Source organism: Polyodon spathula, chromosome 10 (genome assembly GCF_017654505.1).
Source record: "Polyodon spathula isolate WHYD16114869_AA chromosome 10, ASM1765450v1, whole genome shotgun sequence".
NCBI classification, from domain to species: Eukaryota; Metazoa; Chordata; class Actinopteri; order Acipenseriformes; family Polyodontidae; genus Polyodon; species Polyodon spathula.
The window spans coordinates 44,269,291-44,287,214 of NC_054543.1; the positions used below are offsets into that span (position 1 = coordinate 44,269,291).

A 17,924-nucleotide genomic window follows, 5' to 3' on the forward strand; every position below is an offset into this window, starting at 1 on the left:
AAGAGCAAGCTTACATTACTCTGAATGCGCATCATGTTCCTGGCCAGCTCCACGTTCATGGCGTCGGGGAGAAAGGTGTAGCTGTGGAGCAGCTGCTTGTAGCCACTGTTGGTAGCCACTTCTTGAGATTTCTTGGCGGATGAGATGCTGACCATGTCTGCAGGAGTGTGGTACTTGGTCTTGGACTTCTCGTAGCCCTTCTTGTACTCGCGCTCAGACTGCATCTTAGCCACGTTCATGTAGTGGACCAGCTTGGGGTCGTCCTGCAGGCTGCGGAAGCCCACGTGTTGGCCTCTCGCCTTCTCATAAGCCAACTTGTACTTGTACTGCAAAGAGATGAAACATTTCACAATTCATCAAGCCACTTCACAGGCTGATAGAATCCTGAAAATCAATGGCACTCTATTCATGTTCTTGTTATTCAATTCTATTGCTTAAAATGCATGGCAATTTATTTCTAAATACACAATAAAAAAATATGTATTAGACTAACTTGTTTTAATTGCAAAAATAAACTAAATAACAAACCGTAGAACAATATAAAATGTTTTATTATTTTGGCTCTATAAAAAAAAAGAAAACTGCATGTAAAAAATCCCAAACATTACCATGGTAATTGGTTTTTATCCACCAGCTATAAAATTTGAATTACTGTAGAGGTTGGTCAAAGATGTGTAAGATGTTCAAGTGTGCGTGTATGTACTGTACTGGAAGCCAGCAGCTGCTCGGTACTTACATCACTAGCAATGTTTCTGGATGCCTTAGCAGCAACAATGGAGATAGCATCCTGTTTGAGGTTGTGTCCTTTAAGCAGGCTCTTGTTCCATTTCGATTTGTAGCATTTCTGCAAAAAAAAATTGTTGTTTTTAGTGTTTTCAATCACACCATACCGGTGGCTCTTAATATATTTATATCACCCAATGCATGTCCTCATCCACCTCACACAAAAAAATGACAAGATCTTACAAATAAAGTATGCATTGCTAGCAAAGCTATTCAAGTACATCTTATCCAACGTGAATTACTATGGAATTACTATGGGTTCAAATGCCTCACCTTTTCCAATGTAAAAGCAGCATCCATTCTGGTAAAGGTGTAAATGCATGTTTGTACAGCACTTACCTCACTGATGTTAATGGCATTGCATTTAGCCTGGAGTAACTCTGGTGCGTCGGCTGGGAGATGATACGTGTGCTTTATCTCTTCAGCGTCAGCTTTGTATTCTTTCTGTAATAAGAAATGAACTGCATTACTCCTAATGACATGCAAACTACAGAAGCACATTAATATTCCGGAAAAGGCTGCTGTTGTTTTGGGGGGTTTTCTACCACTGAGGACAACAGGAATACTAAATGTTAATAGAAGCACTGCAGCTCAGTTGTTAAAGCTTAGGACTGGGTTCCAGGAAACACTGGTTCTAAAGCCAAACCCAGCCGCTGACTCACACTGTCAAAGTAGGCACGTCAAGTCTGAACTGTTCACACTACGGCTTGATAAATAAAAATGGCCTTGAAATGATTCGCTGTGGCTGGTATTTGTTTTGTTTAATGGCATGCAATATGGAACTAAGATGTGCTATCAATGAAGCCCCGGCTGGGTAACACATCTACAGTATTTACAAAACTGGATGGAAGGCAATCCTTTGACTTGACTCACGTCGCTGAGCTGGTGGGCGTTGAGTTTAGCCTGAACCATGACAAGGGAGTCGGTCACACTGGTGAAATTGATGGTGTCGGGGTGCTGTCTGTACTTCTTCTCATTCAAGGCTTGCCCTGCCTTCTTGGCCTTCTCCACATCCAGAGAACCGATCGGGATCCACCCTGTTCCTTTCACCCAGTTAGAATAATCAGCTTTGTATTCATTCTGTGGAAAGGATGGAATTAATACAATAAACAGCAAAGGGTTGGCTCAACACCAAAGGACACTCGGGAGTCTCAGTTTATTCACCTCAAATGCTTTGGTCAAAGAGAAATATTACCTGTTACAAGAAGACCAGCACTTACTTCACATCGTTATAAAAAACTAAACAAAAAGACAACTTCATTTATTTCTTTATTTTTATTTATTTATTTTTATTTTTATTTTGTAAGCAACAGACATTCTGTCTACCATTAAAAAAAAAAGTTAAATGAAGAAATAAATAATGTAATCTTAATTTTACAAAATGCTATTGCTTTGCTTTTCAAACTTGTAAGTTTGGGTTCACTTACATTGCTCTGGATTTGCATCATGTTCTTGGAAAGCTGCAGGTTCATGGCATCGGGCAGCATGCTGTAGTGATGGATCAGTTGCTTGTAGCCAGTGTTGCTGGCAATGTCCTGAGCCTTTTTAGCGTTGACCACGTTAAACATGTCTATGGGAGTGTGGTACTTGGTCTTGGACTTCTCGTAGTCCTTCTTGTACTCGCGCTCGGACTGCATCTTAGCCACGTTCATGTAGTGGACCAGCTTGGGGTCGTCCTGCAGGTTGCGGAAGCCCACGTGGTGGCCTCTTTGCTTTTCGTATTCCTTCTTGTACTGGAACTAGTGAGAAACAAGCGAGGAACAATGTTGAATTTCAATTAACCAATTTCATTTCACCCGCTCTTAACGTGGTCGCTGACGCAATCCTGTGGTTCACAAGGCTGCCCCGTTGACACAGTGTAGCAAAACGTTTACCCAGACCATTTATAGTCACATTTATAGATGTCAAAGTTTAAGAAAATAACAGCTCTGGCATCCAGATTATTCCTAAAACGTTCTCAAATTTGAACCATGTCTCAAGTTAGCTTGAATCAAAGTATGGGAAGATATTGCAGTGACAGCTTTGGCCATGTGCCTTCAAGAATGAGAAGATAGCACTTACATCACTGGCAGCCTTGCGAGCAGCCTTAGCAGCAATAATAGGGATTGCATCAATCCTGAGGTCATAGCCTTTGCGAATAGTATCCTTCCAGTCAAGAGTGTAGCAGCTCTGCAAGAGAACAAAAAACACTGCGGTCAAGAAGGCAAAAATATCTCCACACAACACAACAGACTGCACAGAGAGGGCGACTGGTTCACTGACTGTACTTACCTGGCTGATATTGACAGCATTGACTTTAGACTGGATCAGTGCAGGTTCATCTGGATTCATTATATATTTGTGCAGGACCTTCTCGCCCTCTTTCTTGTAGTTCAACTATAGAAAAAGGGGACATTCCAGGTGTTTATTTATTTTGTTATACTGTGTAGATTCAAACAAAACAAGCACATGCACATTTTTCACATGGCAACTGCCCCAGGAATGGGTCGCAGAATACAAGGTGACTTACATCACTCCTCTGGTGCTGGTTGATCTTTGCCTGCACCATGATTGGATTGTCCTCAATCGCAGTGAATTTAATAGTGTCTGGGTGCTGGCGGTACTTTTTCTGAATAATCAAAAAAGAATGCATAACACATGCTGTGAATGACCAGTTTACCACAAAGGTTAAAATAATATAGATTAACAAACAGGCTGTAGGAAGTATCTTATATCAAGCGTACATGTAGTATCTCACAGGGGATATAAGGTGATCTTGGGTTTCTACCCCACGATTGAAAGATGATCAATTGGGTGGCAACAAAATAAATAAATGTAGTGCACAGTAAACAGAGGTGAAGAAGCTCTGGGGTTTTATCATTCGCCCCATTTTCAGTCACGTTCCTTTTTTATTGGTACGACTTACGGATATGGAAGCAAATTTATTTATTCCATTTTTTGTCACCAAGAAACAGTGTTATTGTTTAAAACAGTTGTTGGGTCTATAAAATAATTCAGACTAGTTAGAATAACTACAACACAGGTATACAATATAGTACAGGAAACATCTGCCGAGCCAACTTTTAATAACTGGTAAACGTTGCACCTAGTGCTCCTGGAGTACAGCACTGACACCCTGTCAGTAGTGATCATTTTAACATCCAATATGGATCTTGAGCCCCAGAGCAGACTTGCCTCATTTAGGATCGCTCCAGCTTTTTTTGCATTTTCCACTTCCATAGAGCCGAAGGGAACCCAGCCGGTGCCCTTGTGATAGTTATTGTAATCCGATCTGTAATCATTCTAGAACAAGAAAAAAACACAGGACAACAAGCTGAGCAAACTTCCCAGGGCTTCCCTGCAGCCGCTGTTTCCATCGCTGCCTACACACAATGGCAGGAGCGCACTGACCCCAATGCAGAGAGAGCCGCGCCAGCTGCACTATATGAATACGTTTACACCATGTAATCTTTACACTGCATTCTAACTGTACTTGTAACGTTATTTTATAATAAAAAATCTGAGAAGCCTTTATATTAGTGACCGGATTTGAAGGTGGGCTGGTGCAACTGTTCACCTACTCTCAGGCAGATGGAACATGCTTGTAATATTTGCTGACAACTTTATATTTGCAAAAAAGTTAAAATAGAGCGGCTAGCTCCAGAAGTTGCCTGTTGGGGTCTTTTTGTCATCTTGCTCCGGGATAACTTAGGTGAGATTTATTCAGTTCTCCTTACTTATCTGTAATTGCTGCATGCTTCCATAAACAAAACTTCATTGAATCTCTGAGACCTTTGCTACATTATGAATGAATAACTGACAGGGAAACTATTAAGCTGGCCTAAAGGGCAATCCCTGGTAAGTGTAACTAGTTCAGGCAATGCTGCTGATTTGCTTACCTCGCTCTGCATGGTGTAAGCTTTCTTTGCCAGCTCCAGAGACATGCTGTCAGGGGGGTAAAAGTAGCGATGGTGCAATTGCTTATAGTCTGTGTTGCTGGCAATGCTCTGGGATTTCTTCGCCAGGGTAACCAGGATCATATCCAGTGGAGCGTGGTATTTGGTCTTCATCTTTTCATAGTCCTTCTTGTACTCACGCTGATAACAGAATGAACAAAAACATGTCATGAGCATTCAGTCCTACTGTATATATAACATGAATGTTTCCATAGATAGACAGAGATCCTGTAGAAAGCCAACAGACACAAACGGGAAGAGTTTGTACAGCACAGCTGACAGACTTCATACAACTTACTTCACTTTGGATTTTAGCCACATGGACAGAATGTAAAATCTTGGGATCATCCTGAATGCTGAGGGCTCCCACCATCTTCCCTCTGGACTTCTCGTACTCCTTCTTATATTTCACCTGAGAAGGGATCACACAGAAATAAAATAACAGTTTGAAATGTGAACGGGATTTTACCATCAATTGCAATTATGAAAATGGTGTCCATTCTCAAAATATAACAACAGATACATCCCTTATAAAAGTTTGGTAAAGAATAGTTTAAAACAAGGCAAACCAGGGTAAACTATAATAAATGCAAAGTACTGTATACCTATGGGAAAAGCATGGGAAAAAATACAGTGGTAAACTTTTATAAGGGACGACATTTAAAAGACCATATTTTTGCATGCAGTTCTGCTGAAATTGTGCTGAAACTTACATCACTGGCGATATTAGTGTGCGCTCGAGCAGCAAGAAGGGGAATCGCATCCACTTTGATCTCAAAGTTCTTGGCTTTTGCTTTGTCCCATTCATATTTGTAACAATTCTGGAAATCAGGAAATGGAAGGTAAAAAAAAAAGCTGGTGTTAACCAAGCTGGGATCAAATCCAATGCCAAAATGCTAAGCTCATTGAATACTACATACCAAATAGGACCTTGAAACTAATGAAGTTTTGCTTGCACTCAAAGTCTGTTTACTGTTTGTAAAATACTTACGTCACTGAGGTTGTAGTCATTGACTCTGGACTGAATGAAAAATGGATAGTCGACAGGCAGGGAGCATTTGAATTTCTCTTTCTCATATTTTTCTTTATAGTTAAGCTGTAAAACAGGTGGACAAAAAAAAAGAGAACAGAAGATCATTTAGAAGCCTGTTTAAAAAATGTTGCTAGAACAGCTCTCTGTTCAGCAGAAGCTGCGTGTTGAAGATACTGACGTCACTTAGCTGTCTTGCATTGATTGCTGCTTGTACTAATTCTGGGGAATCCGTCACTTGTGTGAATTTAACAGTATCTGGATGATGTCTGTATACACTCTGAAAGAAAAGAGAAAGTTAATGGAATCATATAAAGTCTATTAAGAAACACTCAAAACAAAAATGTTGCATATGTGTGAAAAAAAATTCTATTAGGAAACAGTCAACTAAAGATAGTATGCTCCTAATATTTAAACAATCCAAAACTGACTGTTAATGGCACAATATTTCTCCTCCAAAGATTTACAAAATCAATGGTGTTAATTCTCACGTGTACTTCACATTGTAACCACTGGATGTCAGTATAGACATGGATTATGATTATGGCGTTTCCCTAGCCGATCTTGTATGATATGGTATCCTCTGTTAACCGACAGTTCTGGCATATGGAATTTCCTGAACACGTGATGCTGGTACTGATTGAACGGTACAGATGGAAACGAGTCAATACAAGTTTTATTACGGGTCTAAAACAGTAATAGCTGTTACCAGTTGCATATAAAAAAACAAAGACGAGAGGGGTAGTGGTGCTGCAGACCCAAAGGCAGTTGAAAAGACGGTGCATTTGTAAATATAGTTTCACCTTTTACATGCTAGCTGTCACAAGTTAAAGTAAAACAGAACAAGAAAGCATGGGATTATTATAACTACCGTACCATTAAAAAGCTGAAACAACATTTTTTTCAGAAGTTTGCCGACCTTCAAAAGAATGTGCGTATTTCTTTTTATTAAATTTTTCGTACAGTGCCCTGACGTTGATAAAGAAACTACAAAGAAGTATAACGACTCCCTCTGAGACTTGTTCACATGTCCGATGGACCCCTGGAACCAATGACATCGGATATGACAGGTTCTACCGTCAACACTAATGAGCTATTTTAGAACACTTACATCTTTACACTGGTATGATTTCTTGATGGCTTCATATTCGGGAGTAATAGTTTGAGCAAAGTAGCACCTTGTCTTATCCGCTTCATAATCAGCCTTGTAGTTTTTCTGAAAAAAATAAAGAAGAAAAAAAAATGTGTTTTGAGGGTATTTTTTACATGGACCCACAATACGTAAGTCTGTAAGGTTTGTAACATAGCCACAACGAGCAAGCAGGTGTAAAATCTAACAGTATACTGCTAATTATATAATTAGTGTAGCATCAAGTACAGGCAATCCAATCACTACCAACACTGTTTTGTTATCCTTTTTTAATATTTGTTCATAAAGACTTCTAATTTGGGGGCTCCCGAGCAGCGCATCCAGTAAAGGCGCTCCACGTGGAGTGTAGGATGCACCCTATAGCCTGGAGACCGCAGGTTCGAATCCAGGCTATATCACTGCCGACCATGACCGGGGGCTCCTAGGGGGCAGCGCAAAATTGGCCGAGCGCCGCCCAGGTAGTTCATCGCACACCAGTGACCCCTGTGGATGATAGTGCCCCTGCGGGTCTGCAGCCATTCAGATCTGTGTTGTCCTCCGGCACTATAGGTCTCGTCCACAGTGCAAAAAATGACTGATTGGCAGGAATACGTTTTGGAGGACACGTGTTTCAGTCTCTGTTTCCAAGGGGTTGCAGTGGTGTGTGTGTGTGTGTGTGTGTGTGTGTGTGTGTGTGTGTGTGTGTGTGTGTGTGTGTGTGTGTGTGTATATATAATTTAATGAGAAAGTCACTTGGACATTGTTGAACTTACATCACTCTTCAGCTCTTCCATCTTCTGGCAGTGGAGCATGTCCGGGTTCTCATAGCTGCCCATATAATGTCCCTTAACATTCGTCTCATAAGCCTCTTTATATTTGACCTGTAACAAAAAAAGACAAAAAATACAAACATAAAAAGTCAAAAGAGAAATTCAGTAACGTTTAACTACACACAAAGGTTCTAAGACATGTAACTGGCAGGACTGGCATTACTTACGTCACTAAACTGCTTCAGCACGCTATCCATTTTAAACTTTGGCGTGTCGCAGTAGTTAATACTTTTTCCTCTTGATTTCTCGTACGAGCTCTTGTAATTTTTCTGAAAGAAAAAAAAAGAAGACAAATGTCCCAATGGGATGACACTTAAACTTGAAAATGAAACAGCAGCAACACATGCACCAGGCCATGTCACCAACATTCGGTGACTCCACTTGTCATGGCGTTCCTCTTTGCTGTTTTCAATACTTACATCACTCAAGATCTTCCCAGCGTATCGAAGCTGCCTCAGCAGAGGATTCTCTGTGGCAGGAAGCACATTATAATCTGAAACATTTTTAGTCTTTTCAAAATCTTGTCTGTATTTCACCTATTAAAAAAAACAGGGAAAAATGCTTAGTAACTTGCACTACCTTAAAGAAACTAAAGGACACTTTATAAGGGATATTATAATTCAGATTTAATCCAGATCTCGTTACCCTTTGCAGTTATTTATACAATGATCTCTACATTCATCTGGTTTATCACCACCAGCCCCTCTACTGAGTGTGATCACCTCTGAGCTTGGCAGCCCCAGTACTAGCATGACAAAGGGTTTCAAAGGTCTCTCGTGTAGTTCGGGATTCTGAAGGTCAACTCAGTGGCATCTCGTTAGCGTGAGCTGTGGGACTAGATGCAGTTTAACTGTAGGGCTTGGGGAAGGTTTAGTTCCAGTGCTGTGAGTCTAAGCCCTGGGTACCTACCATGCTAGATGCAGTTTAACTGTAGGGCTTGGGGAAGGTTTAGTTCCAGTGCTGTGAGTCTAATCTCCGGGTACCTACCATGCTAGATGCAGTTTAACTGTAGGGCTTGGGGAAGGTTTAGTTCCAGTGCTGTGAGTCTAAGCTCCGGGTACCTACCATGCTAGATGCAGTTTAACTGTAGGGCTTGGGGAAGGTTTAGTTCCAGTGCTATGAGTCTAAGCTCCGGGTACCTACCATGCTAGATGCAGTTTAACTGTAGGGCTTGGGGAAGGTTTAGTTCCAGTGCTGTGAGTCTAAGCTCTGGGTACCTACCATGCTAGATGCAGTTTAACTGTAGGGCTTGGGGAAGGTTTAGTTCCAGTGCTGTGAGTCTAAGCTCCGGGTACCTACCGAGCTAGAAGCAATCCTTGCCTTCTTGTTCGTGTCGTACTCTGGCGTGTCTGTTTGCATGAAGTAAATCTGATCTTTCATAGCCTCGTAAGCAGCCTGGTAATTTTTCTAGAATTACAAAGATAAAAGACATATATATATATATATATATATATATATATATATATATATATATATCTATATATATATACACAGTATAACATTCTAGAAATAAATCTTCATTGCATTTCTGTAATATTCATATTGTCATCAAACAAATTTAGTCCAGCCAGTACACTTACAAATTAGTCAGTCATTTAAACTCAAATGCTGCTTGCTTGGCATGGAATCCTCACTGAAAAGATGTAAATGCATTAAGGACTGGAGTAAAGCTTTGACAGGCACGGCCCTTAGCTGTCATTGCAGTAATCACTAGCATGCTTCTGTGTTTGGTTCATACTTACAGTACTGAGGTTGTCAGAGACCATTCTTGCAACAGCAACCTCATAGCAAGGCGTCTGGCTCCACTTGCCCTTGACATTCTTATTATAGTCCTCGTGGTACTTGAGCTGCAGAGAAACAACAAGATCACCGCAATGCTCTTTTTATAGTCTGGATAGAAAAGAAAATTACAAACAGTACCTGCACACTCCTTGAATGCTCAACTATATACGTATTTAATTCAACATACTAAAAACGGACTATCTGAATTCACTGAGCAGGATTTTAACTGTTAAAATGCAGTTATCTGAAAGGGGGAGGCAGCTGTGTGATGGTTTATATTGATATTATCATTCACAGGCTCACAGTACTTACATCACTGCGCTGTGTGAACACCTTCTTGGCGAGGATCACATCAGGGGGGTCAGCCAGCGAGGTGTACTTGGCCTTGCGTTCATCATGCCCCTTCTTGTACTGAATCTATACGAAGCGAGATTGAAAAAAAGACCATAAACTCTCAAAACTCACAACAAGCCCTATAACTGTTCCAATACTAGATAGTGCTGGTAACCTGTCTCACAATTCAATCGAATTCTCACTTGTTCTTAGAGAGTAATAGTATTTGAGTAACTGCAATAAGGAACACTCAGAACGACTGCAAACATCTGTCTCTATGATTGCATTGCTAAACTATTAAATCAGAGATAACAGTGAATCACAACGTACATCGCTCAGCATTTCCTGTGCTTTAGCAACCCTCCTGAGCTCAGGGCTGTCACTGTAAGGGTAGTACATAGTCTTATCCTCATCCCAAGCTTCGGTGTACAGTTTCTTTAGAAAAACAAAATGAAAAACCATGGTTAGCATTTCAAATACCATTGTTTTCAAATGTGGCTTACATTATCAGTTCAGCCTCTAAACAACACGATAAGCACATTTATAGCATAAACAAAATGTTCACAAGCCCTTAATTGTTTGGCTGTTGATATTGCTTTCTATATTCACTATCTGTGTTAAAGGTAAAGTTCACTGTCATTTTTTCTGCTTTAATTATAAAAAAACTAACTAACTAACTGACAATGATTTACTACCTTTATAACTGTAAAACTTATTTTTTAGAAAGGATGTTAAGACTTGCTCTAAAGAATAAAGAAAAGCGACAGCAGCCACAACTAACCCACACCCCTACTTTCAGACACTGCATTCATTCACTAGAGTCCAAGATTTTAGGTACACTGATTTCGCACAGGAACCTTTTCATTTTAAACTTACCTGACTGAAGTTAGCAGTATTCTTCACAGCTCGCACAAGTTCAGGGGAGTCTGGGGGGAGCAAGTACCTGTCCTTGACCTCATCCCACTTCTGCCTGTACAGAACCTGCAATACACAAGGAAAGGTTTCAATGGCAAGGTAGCAATGAGGGCATTCCTACAAGACTGTGACACCAAGTTAACGTGACTGCTTCAAGTTTATAAAGCTAGGTTGAGCCCTGAACAAAACGAGGCCTATTTAAGTCTGGTACGGGTGACCAGTAATTTACCTTGTTTAAGTTGTTTTATTTTTCTTTACATGTAAACATTTCTTGTTTGATGAATTTTGAGGAGACGGGGGTGTCTGGGTAAAGACGAGGCCGGGACAACATTTTAAAGGCACAAACTTTCCTTTATTTCCCTTCACACATTACTGCTCTCAGGTCTCTGCTGTCACTATATACTCTGGGCATCCCTAACTAATGAAAACCCTTATCCCTTCCCCCTGGGAGTCAAACACCTATAACAACCCAAACAAAACCTGAGAACAACACCCATAGGACCCTTAGCTGTCAATCATACCCGGTAACCCCTAGAACTCAGACACACAGACAATGGTGCACTCCAATACTGTGAAACCACCCTGGGAACTAGAGAGTCCCTACTGCACACTGCAATATGTATACCTGGAGTTTATGAAATATTTGAACTAACCTTGCTAATAAGCTGTGAAACCTTTTTCGCATGCTCAACCTCCCTGGCCGTCCCGTCAAAGTTGCTCATTGTCTGAGATTTATGACCTTCCATGCGGTACTTGACCTAGGTTAAAAAACAAAATAATAATAATAATTAATCTTGACTGGCATTATTGGCATCTGCTGTGCACAGACAGTCCCTTGGGCATAAAGCAGCCAAATTATCATAATCGTCCTGTAAAGATTTGCAGTATGAATGCTGTTATATAGGAGTTTGGAGCTGCATGTCCCTGGGGTCCATCATAAAATAATTAATACATGACTAGAGTCTGATTTACCTCACTGAGCTGTTCCTGAGCCTTCCTGATCTTGCGAAGCTCTGGGGTGTCAGTTTCGATCCCATAGGGTTTTCCTCTCTCCTTTTCATAATTCTCCTTGTATTTGTTCTACAAGGAAGATGAAGGACAGTGATTAAGTTCAGGGTTCCTTCCAAGACACTCCCACCCTCTGATTACATCATTGGTGATCCCCCCACACCCTTACCTGACTGAAGAGCTCCTGCATTTTCTGGCTGTGGGCCAGGTAAGGGGTCATGAATTTAGATGTGTCCACCTTCTTCTTCTTCTTCACCTTCCTCACAGGCAGGCCCGCATGGAGGTCACCTCCTGATGTCTGGGAACAAGAAATACACGGGTTAGCTTTACGAGATTTCCAGTCCCGAGTGCCTCGACTACAGGACAGATGATTTGCAAACCAAAAAGTTACAAGCCAAAGTTAGCCTTTCCAGTCTTCTTCATAACACTGTTCTGAAAGGTTTCATTAAACCTCCACCCAGACGCTAAAGTAGTTAATTATCTAACTGTATCTGTTAACCTGGGGCAGAATGGCCCTCCAGGATTGTGATTGGACAATGTTCCAAACCAAAGGGCTAATGAAAACAATAACCTTTTCGAAATCATCTTCCACTGTTATACTGTGATTGTCCATTATGCAATCCATAACAGAAAACAGAAAAAAAAAATACAAATTGTAACTATACTTCTCAAGTGGAAACAAAAAAGTGCACCTGTGTTCTACTTAATCTTTTTACTTTCGAAGTATGGAGAACTATCCAGATTATTAGCAAGAACCCATCATAGTATATCTCACTTACCTGCTGGATGTTCTTCCCATGTCCACAATTGGAATTATTTTTAATAAGCATACCACAAAACAAAATTAGCACTGAATTAAATAACAAACTAAATTAACTTCACAATGCTGGAACTACAAACATATCTGCCATGCACATTAGACACAAATTAAATTGAATAAACAAATTATAAAATATAGCCAAAAAAAAAACCCAAAACAACAAAAATCACAGGCAAACACATTGGTCAGCTTGTAAGACCTGACAGCACTTCACAATGGCACAGATGCATTGAATATACAGCATGCTTATCTGTAACAGAGATATATTAAAAGCTTATAAACAATCAACCACATGTTACGATTACAGGCAGTAACTCATTACAACGAGCTTGGGGATTGTTAACGTATTGGGCTAACACGTTACATTATACTTTGATATGCAGGTTATTTCACAGCTGAAATGTCAAATGCATCTTTCAAAATTCAGCTATGTGCAGTTCAGATTTTCAATGGGTTTTTTTAGACATTGGATGCTGTTGAAAAGACATATACATCTTTCTTTCTGGTCATAATAAACTCTATGCATGACAAGCTGCTGCATTTGTGAAATAGCCTTCAAAGCATAGACTGTTGCACGTGGTTGCACCATGATCTGCATAGAGGCATTCGTTTACCTCTAAGGCCCTTGTATGCTGTAGGACTGCTTCTTTACTCTGTAAATATAGGACAAGCTCCCTTGTTTCAAAATGGGGATCAAACACATATCAACAAACAGTAAAGTTACTGTGTCCTTTTCCAGCTCTGGTTGAATTCTCATAGCAGTCCTTTCTTTCCTGGTGTGCTACTCTAACCTTGGATCTTCTACCACTGCCCCTTCATGACCTGTGGGTTTCCCTCATCTGTGACATTCTATCAAACGTCATGGGGCATTCCACACACCACCGCAAAAACTATTCATTGAAAACAGGCTTAATTTAGTCTAAAAACAGTAGATATAATGCAGGTCACTACAGAGAGAGCAGATGTATATTTTCTAAGTGGAATCCTTCCTCTCTTAGGCTTTAATGATTTGTAAAGAGTATCTGGACAAGGGCAAGTGTGAAGGGCAACAGAATCAGCGTGATCTTTTCCAGCCCACTTTCTGTCTCTAAATCTACACACTGGAAAGCCACACATCTCCACCTGATCACTCATGCTATTTCTGATGCTGGAACTTAAGTCAGCATCGTATTTAATAAACAACACTTTTACCTAACTTCACCCATCCTAAATAATAAGTGTTTTAGATTTGAATTAGTGACTCTGTGAAGTTCTCTAGCTGTTGTTGTCGTTGTTATTTATCTATTGTAACTCCCATTGTTACCATGGTTGACTGCTATGTTAGCGGACTGCCCCCCGAGGGCTCTGGATACAGGGTGTATGAATGCAGCACTAGCTCCTGCTCTTTCCACAATCCATCCCTCTCTAAATCTCTCTGACATTCCAGAGCTGCTGACTAATCAGGCTGTATAGATTGCACCCAGAGCTGGAAAAAAAGGACACAGCTGCCAGCCGCGCCAATTCAAATAACACATATTTACATATCTTTGTAATAATAATAAGGACATGTCCACAGCTTCATGTCCCAGTCATGGGCATTAAAAGAGTTTTTCAAATATGTGTCAAATAACCAACCATGTTGTTAAAACAGCAGTCAGGTTGATAAGAGCAGCCACTGTGGCTCAGGGTAACACCTGGATAATCTGCCTCTGCTATGATCTCAACAACCAGCCATTGTTTGATTATTACTAAGGCATGGACAGAACTGGACATTATCTAGCACAGGTATAAACGCTTTCAAAAGTAGGCTGGCTTTGCCTAATGTTGCCACAGCATAGCCATCATTTTCACATGTTTATCGACCCAAAGGGAATAAAGACAGAGTGACAAGGATGGTGAAAATAAATTGAAAATAGGAGATGATTCACAGTATTGTAATCTGAACAGTTTGTGAAGACTCGGTGTGACCTTATAATACTATGTGCCTTTTTTTCTATAAAAATAAATAAACAAGATATGAGAAATAGGAGAGTAAACGTTAAGATTTGTTTTCACTCTGCATATCGGGGGGCGGTATCAGGTATTTTACGGGGATGAAACATAACTTTAACAGTAGCTGCTGCAAGAAATAATGATGTCAATTTCTGCTTTGGTCAAAACAGAACAGACAACAGACAGCAAACAGCAGACAACAGACAACAGACAGCTGGAAGGGTTAAATGAAGACTGCCTGCCAGTGCTGGAATCACTTTCAATTTAAACAGCTGACCAATGGATAGTGCCTTCTAACAGAATTTTTACAAAATCTAATTTACATGACTTTAAAGCAAATATAGTAAAAACCTAGGAACTCTAACTTTTATTTCACTAAAAATAAATATATGGTTTTCTTTCATTCTTTTCACTCATTTGGTAAAGGCTAAGGCCTGATATATAAACCTGTCTTCCATTTACTACATTGCACGGGTAAAAATAACACATGAGTTAATGCTTGATGAGACGATGAACTACAGATTAGATAACAAATAACTATTAACACTGTACAGGATTTGGGTTTCCTGTCCATTACATTTTGGGTTTCCTGTCCATTATATTTTGGGTTTCCTGTCCATTACATTTTGGGTTCATTACATTTTGGATTTCCTGTCCGTTACATTTTGGGTAAACAAGATTCTTACATTTTCCCCAGTTAAAATGTAATATTTTCTTTTTTATATATTTACATTTCAAAACAGAACAATTGCTCATATATGTTTATCTCTTTCTATTAACTTGTCTACTTCTCTTCCACTAAAATGATACAACAAAGCATGTTCAGGTGTGTGGTCTGCTAGTTCTGCATTCCTTTTCTCTTTACCTCATAAACGTTCTGTCTTTTCTACCCCATCTTACATCAATTGCCTTTGTTAGGTAACCATGACCTTTGAGTCTCACATCCATTAAATTGTTTGTTTGGTTTTTAAACACACTAAACTTTGCTGCATTTTAGTGAAGGTACAACATGTTGTAGTTGGTCCACGCATTACAAACTACTGTGTGTGGTTTTTAAAAACCCCAACATCCATTCAAATAATAATACAGATAGAAAGAAGGACTGGGCTTGTGGATTTATACAGCACAATTTCACAAATATACCCATTCTTCTAACCAGTGTGCATGTTAAGAATGTGAATGAAAGCAATAGGAGAACATTGCAGAACAAAGGTAACAGCCAGCTAAATGTGTATTCACAATTGTGTTATGCTTTGCAGCACATTTCAACTAGAACAGGCTGCTGCACGTTCTCTGTGATCTCGTACTGCACCGTATGCGATAAAAGGTCAGAAATCGATACAAAACAGCGAAGAGTTTAGCTGCTGGATGAATTACTACATGACGTTGGCAGTGCTGGTCTACATGCAGAGAGGAACCTAGCTGAGATGGGATATGACATTCCTCTGAAATGCTTAGAGGGACATTTCTGGACTGCTGACTGCATGAGTATCTGAGTTAAGTATAGGCAGCTTGCAATTTACAACAGAAATACTCGGCAATAGACCAAGCTTGGTTAACTACTGCTATATACCCCCAAAATATGATAACCACACATAGACGTCATTGGTGTCTTTCACAATCAAATCATACTTACTCTCTAAAGAACCAACGGTATGTATATCAAACTTCATTTTACATTGAACAGCGTGCTTTAGATAGTTAAACAAATAATAATAATAATAATCTGTTTCAATATTCAACACTTCAATGACTCAATAAAATGATTTACATATAAATGTATCTTACCTGCTCCACAACCTCCTCTTCAAACTCTTCATACTCTTCATACTCTTCATACTCTTCCTCATATTCAACAACCTCCGTTTCCATACTGGTTAAGTATTAGAGATCTAAACACAGACACAGATTCTTAATGTCATGCACCAACAAACAACTTCATAAAAGACTTAGTCTGTTGACCCAATGACCCAGTTTAATGTCTGCACGTAATGTATTTTCATTGTATTAAATAAATGAGACATGTAGCCTTTGCTGGGCTATTGCAGGTAGGTCTCCTAACAGACATTTGCTCTTGTGATTTTCAATGGCATCCTTCTTAGCTCTTGCATGCCAATTAGTTATTGTCATTATAAACTGCAGTTTACATTGTAGCAAATATATAATAACAGAAATATATTTACAGAGTAAAAGACTATTATGACATACAGGACATCAGATTAACAAATGTTATCAATTATTACCAATTACCAATCTCTCTCTCTCTCTCTCTCTCTTTAATTCATGATATATATATATATATATATATATATATATATATATATATATATATATATATATATATATAAACTTAACTTGGGCATACCGTGAAAAAAAGCCAATAACAAAATTATCAGCAACCTCAAAATAAAGAAGCTTGGCTTTTTCCATTCACCGTGGACTTAAACAGATACCCCTTTAAGTCCTTTCTGCAGTTTTCCAAACCTACAAAAACAATGAAAAAAAATCAGATATGCTATAAAATCAAGAAAAGTGTTTCAGAGTCAAAGCATCAGATGCTTGATACCTCAGACAGACGAGCCACGACAGCTGCTAGCGGGTCCTGAAGTTATTTCTCATGTAAGCTAACGCTGGCCTGTGATTGGCTGGTCTTGTTTAGCATGCTAAGCTGCAATTCCTTCTGAGGTTGCAGGTTATATATAGGAACGCATACTGTTGTCCCCTTTTTAGTACAGGTCTCAGATATACATCAGCAAATTCATGACTTTAAAATACAAACTGAAAAATTAAAATTAAAAATGCACAAAACACTTTACTGACTAGGGGGGTTATAGTGTTAGGATAAGAATACCATCACTTCTGGCTCACCTGAGCTTAATTCAGATGAAGATACAAAAAGCACTTGCTATATAGAGATCATTTAGCTAGGCTAGCTTTGGAAAATTAAAAGACCAATCAGCCTGCAGCCACTTCTATGATTTTTGCAAATGTAAAAACACCCAACTCGTAATCAATGAGCAGAAAGAAAAACAGGAATATAATGCTTACCAGTGATTTAAGTAGTTTTTTTCCAAGCAGCCAAACCTCTCCAACTCTTCCCTCCCGAGAAAAGCAGGGTGAGAGCACACAGCTGCCCCAGCTCCTAAATTATCATGTGGCTCGCCTGGCCAATCAGGAAGCAGCTCTCTCAGGTTTCAGAGGCTAAATATACCTACTGACTCCTTCGGAAGACCACTTGTTCAGCAAATCCTAAGAGAAACACAAATAAAGAGCGAGGGCTTGCGACTGCAGTGAGGTGGCAAGCAAACATCCAAACAGACCAAGCAGGATGGCATGATGGTCTAGATCCATCTAACCAAGCAACCACAACTGTTTTTTATTCATATTC

At 39.6% G+C, this 17,924-nt stretch overlaps 1 protein-coding gene across 23 annotated transcripts in view; it reads right to left on the reverse strand.

Moving 5' to 3' along the window:
* The window catches only part of LOC121322385 (nebulin-like), an 87,184-nt gene extending 69,514 nt beyond the window's left edge, over positions 1–17,670 (reverse strand). For 21 of the 23 annotated variants that reach the window (XM_041262269.1, XM_041262270.1, XM_041262266.1 and 18 more), the window contains exons 1-30: positions 17,585–17,670; positions 16,902–17,020; positions 16,325–16,428; positions 13,180–13,218; positions 11,915–12,043; positions 11,710–11,817; positions 11,391–11,495; positions 10,699–10,803; positions 10,153–10,257; positions 9,802–9,906; positions 9,450–9,554; positions 9,007–9,114; positions 8,127–8,243; positions 7,875–7,976; positions 7,651–7,758; positions 6,860–6,964; positions 5,930–6,028; positions 5,710–5,814; positions 5,432–5,539; positions 5,017–5,130; positions 4,662–4,859; positions 3,958–4,065; positions 3,293–3,391; positions 3,055–3,159; positions 2,845–2,952; positions 2,211–2,522; positions 1,657–1,863; positions 1,123–1,227; positions 737–844; positions 15–326 (exon numbers count right to left, since the gene is read on the reverse strand). In XM_041262269.1, the coding sequence (XP_041118203.1) occupies positions 15–326; positions 737–844; positions 1,123–1,227; positions 1,657–1,863; positions 2,211–2,522; positions 2,845–2,952; positions 3,055–3,159; positions 3,293–3,391; positions 3,958–4,065; positions 4,662–4,859; positions 5,017–5,130; positions 5,432–5,539; positions 5,710–5,814; positions 5,930–6,028; positions 6,860–6,964; positions 7,651–7,758; positions 7,875–7,976; positions 8,127–8,243; positions 9,007–9,114; positions 9,450–9,554; positions 9,802–9,906; positions 10,153–10,257; positions 10,699–10,803; positions 11,391–11,495; positions 11,710–11,817; positions 11,915–12,043; positions 13,180–13,218; positions 16,325–16,408 (3,513 nt within the window). In that variant the 5' untranslated portion in view covers positions 16,409–16,428; positions 16,902–17,020; positions 17,585–17,670. The remainder of the gene's footprint in view (positions 1–14; positions 327–736; positions 845–1,122; positions 1,228–1,656; positions 1,864–2,210; positions 2,523–2,844; positions 2,953–3,054; positions 3,160–3,292; positions 3,392–3,957; positions 4,066–4,661; positions 4,860–5,016; positions 5,131–5,431; positions 5,540–5,709; positions 5,815–5,929; positions 6,029–6,859; positions 6,965–7,650; positions 7,759–7,874; positions 7,977–8,126; positions 8,244–9,006; positions 9,115–9,449; positions 9,555–9,801; positions 9,907–10,152; positions 10,258–10,698; positions 10,804–11,390; positions 11,496–11,709; positions 11,818–11,914; positions 12,044–13,179; positions 13,219–16,324; positions 16,429–16,901; positions 17,021–17,584) is intronic. The other 2 variants (XM_041262254.1, XM_041262275.1) reach the window with 2 other exon arrangements.
* Positions 17,671–17,924: the final 254 nt, after the last annotated feature.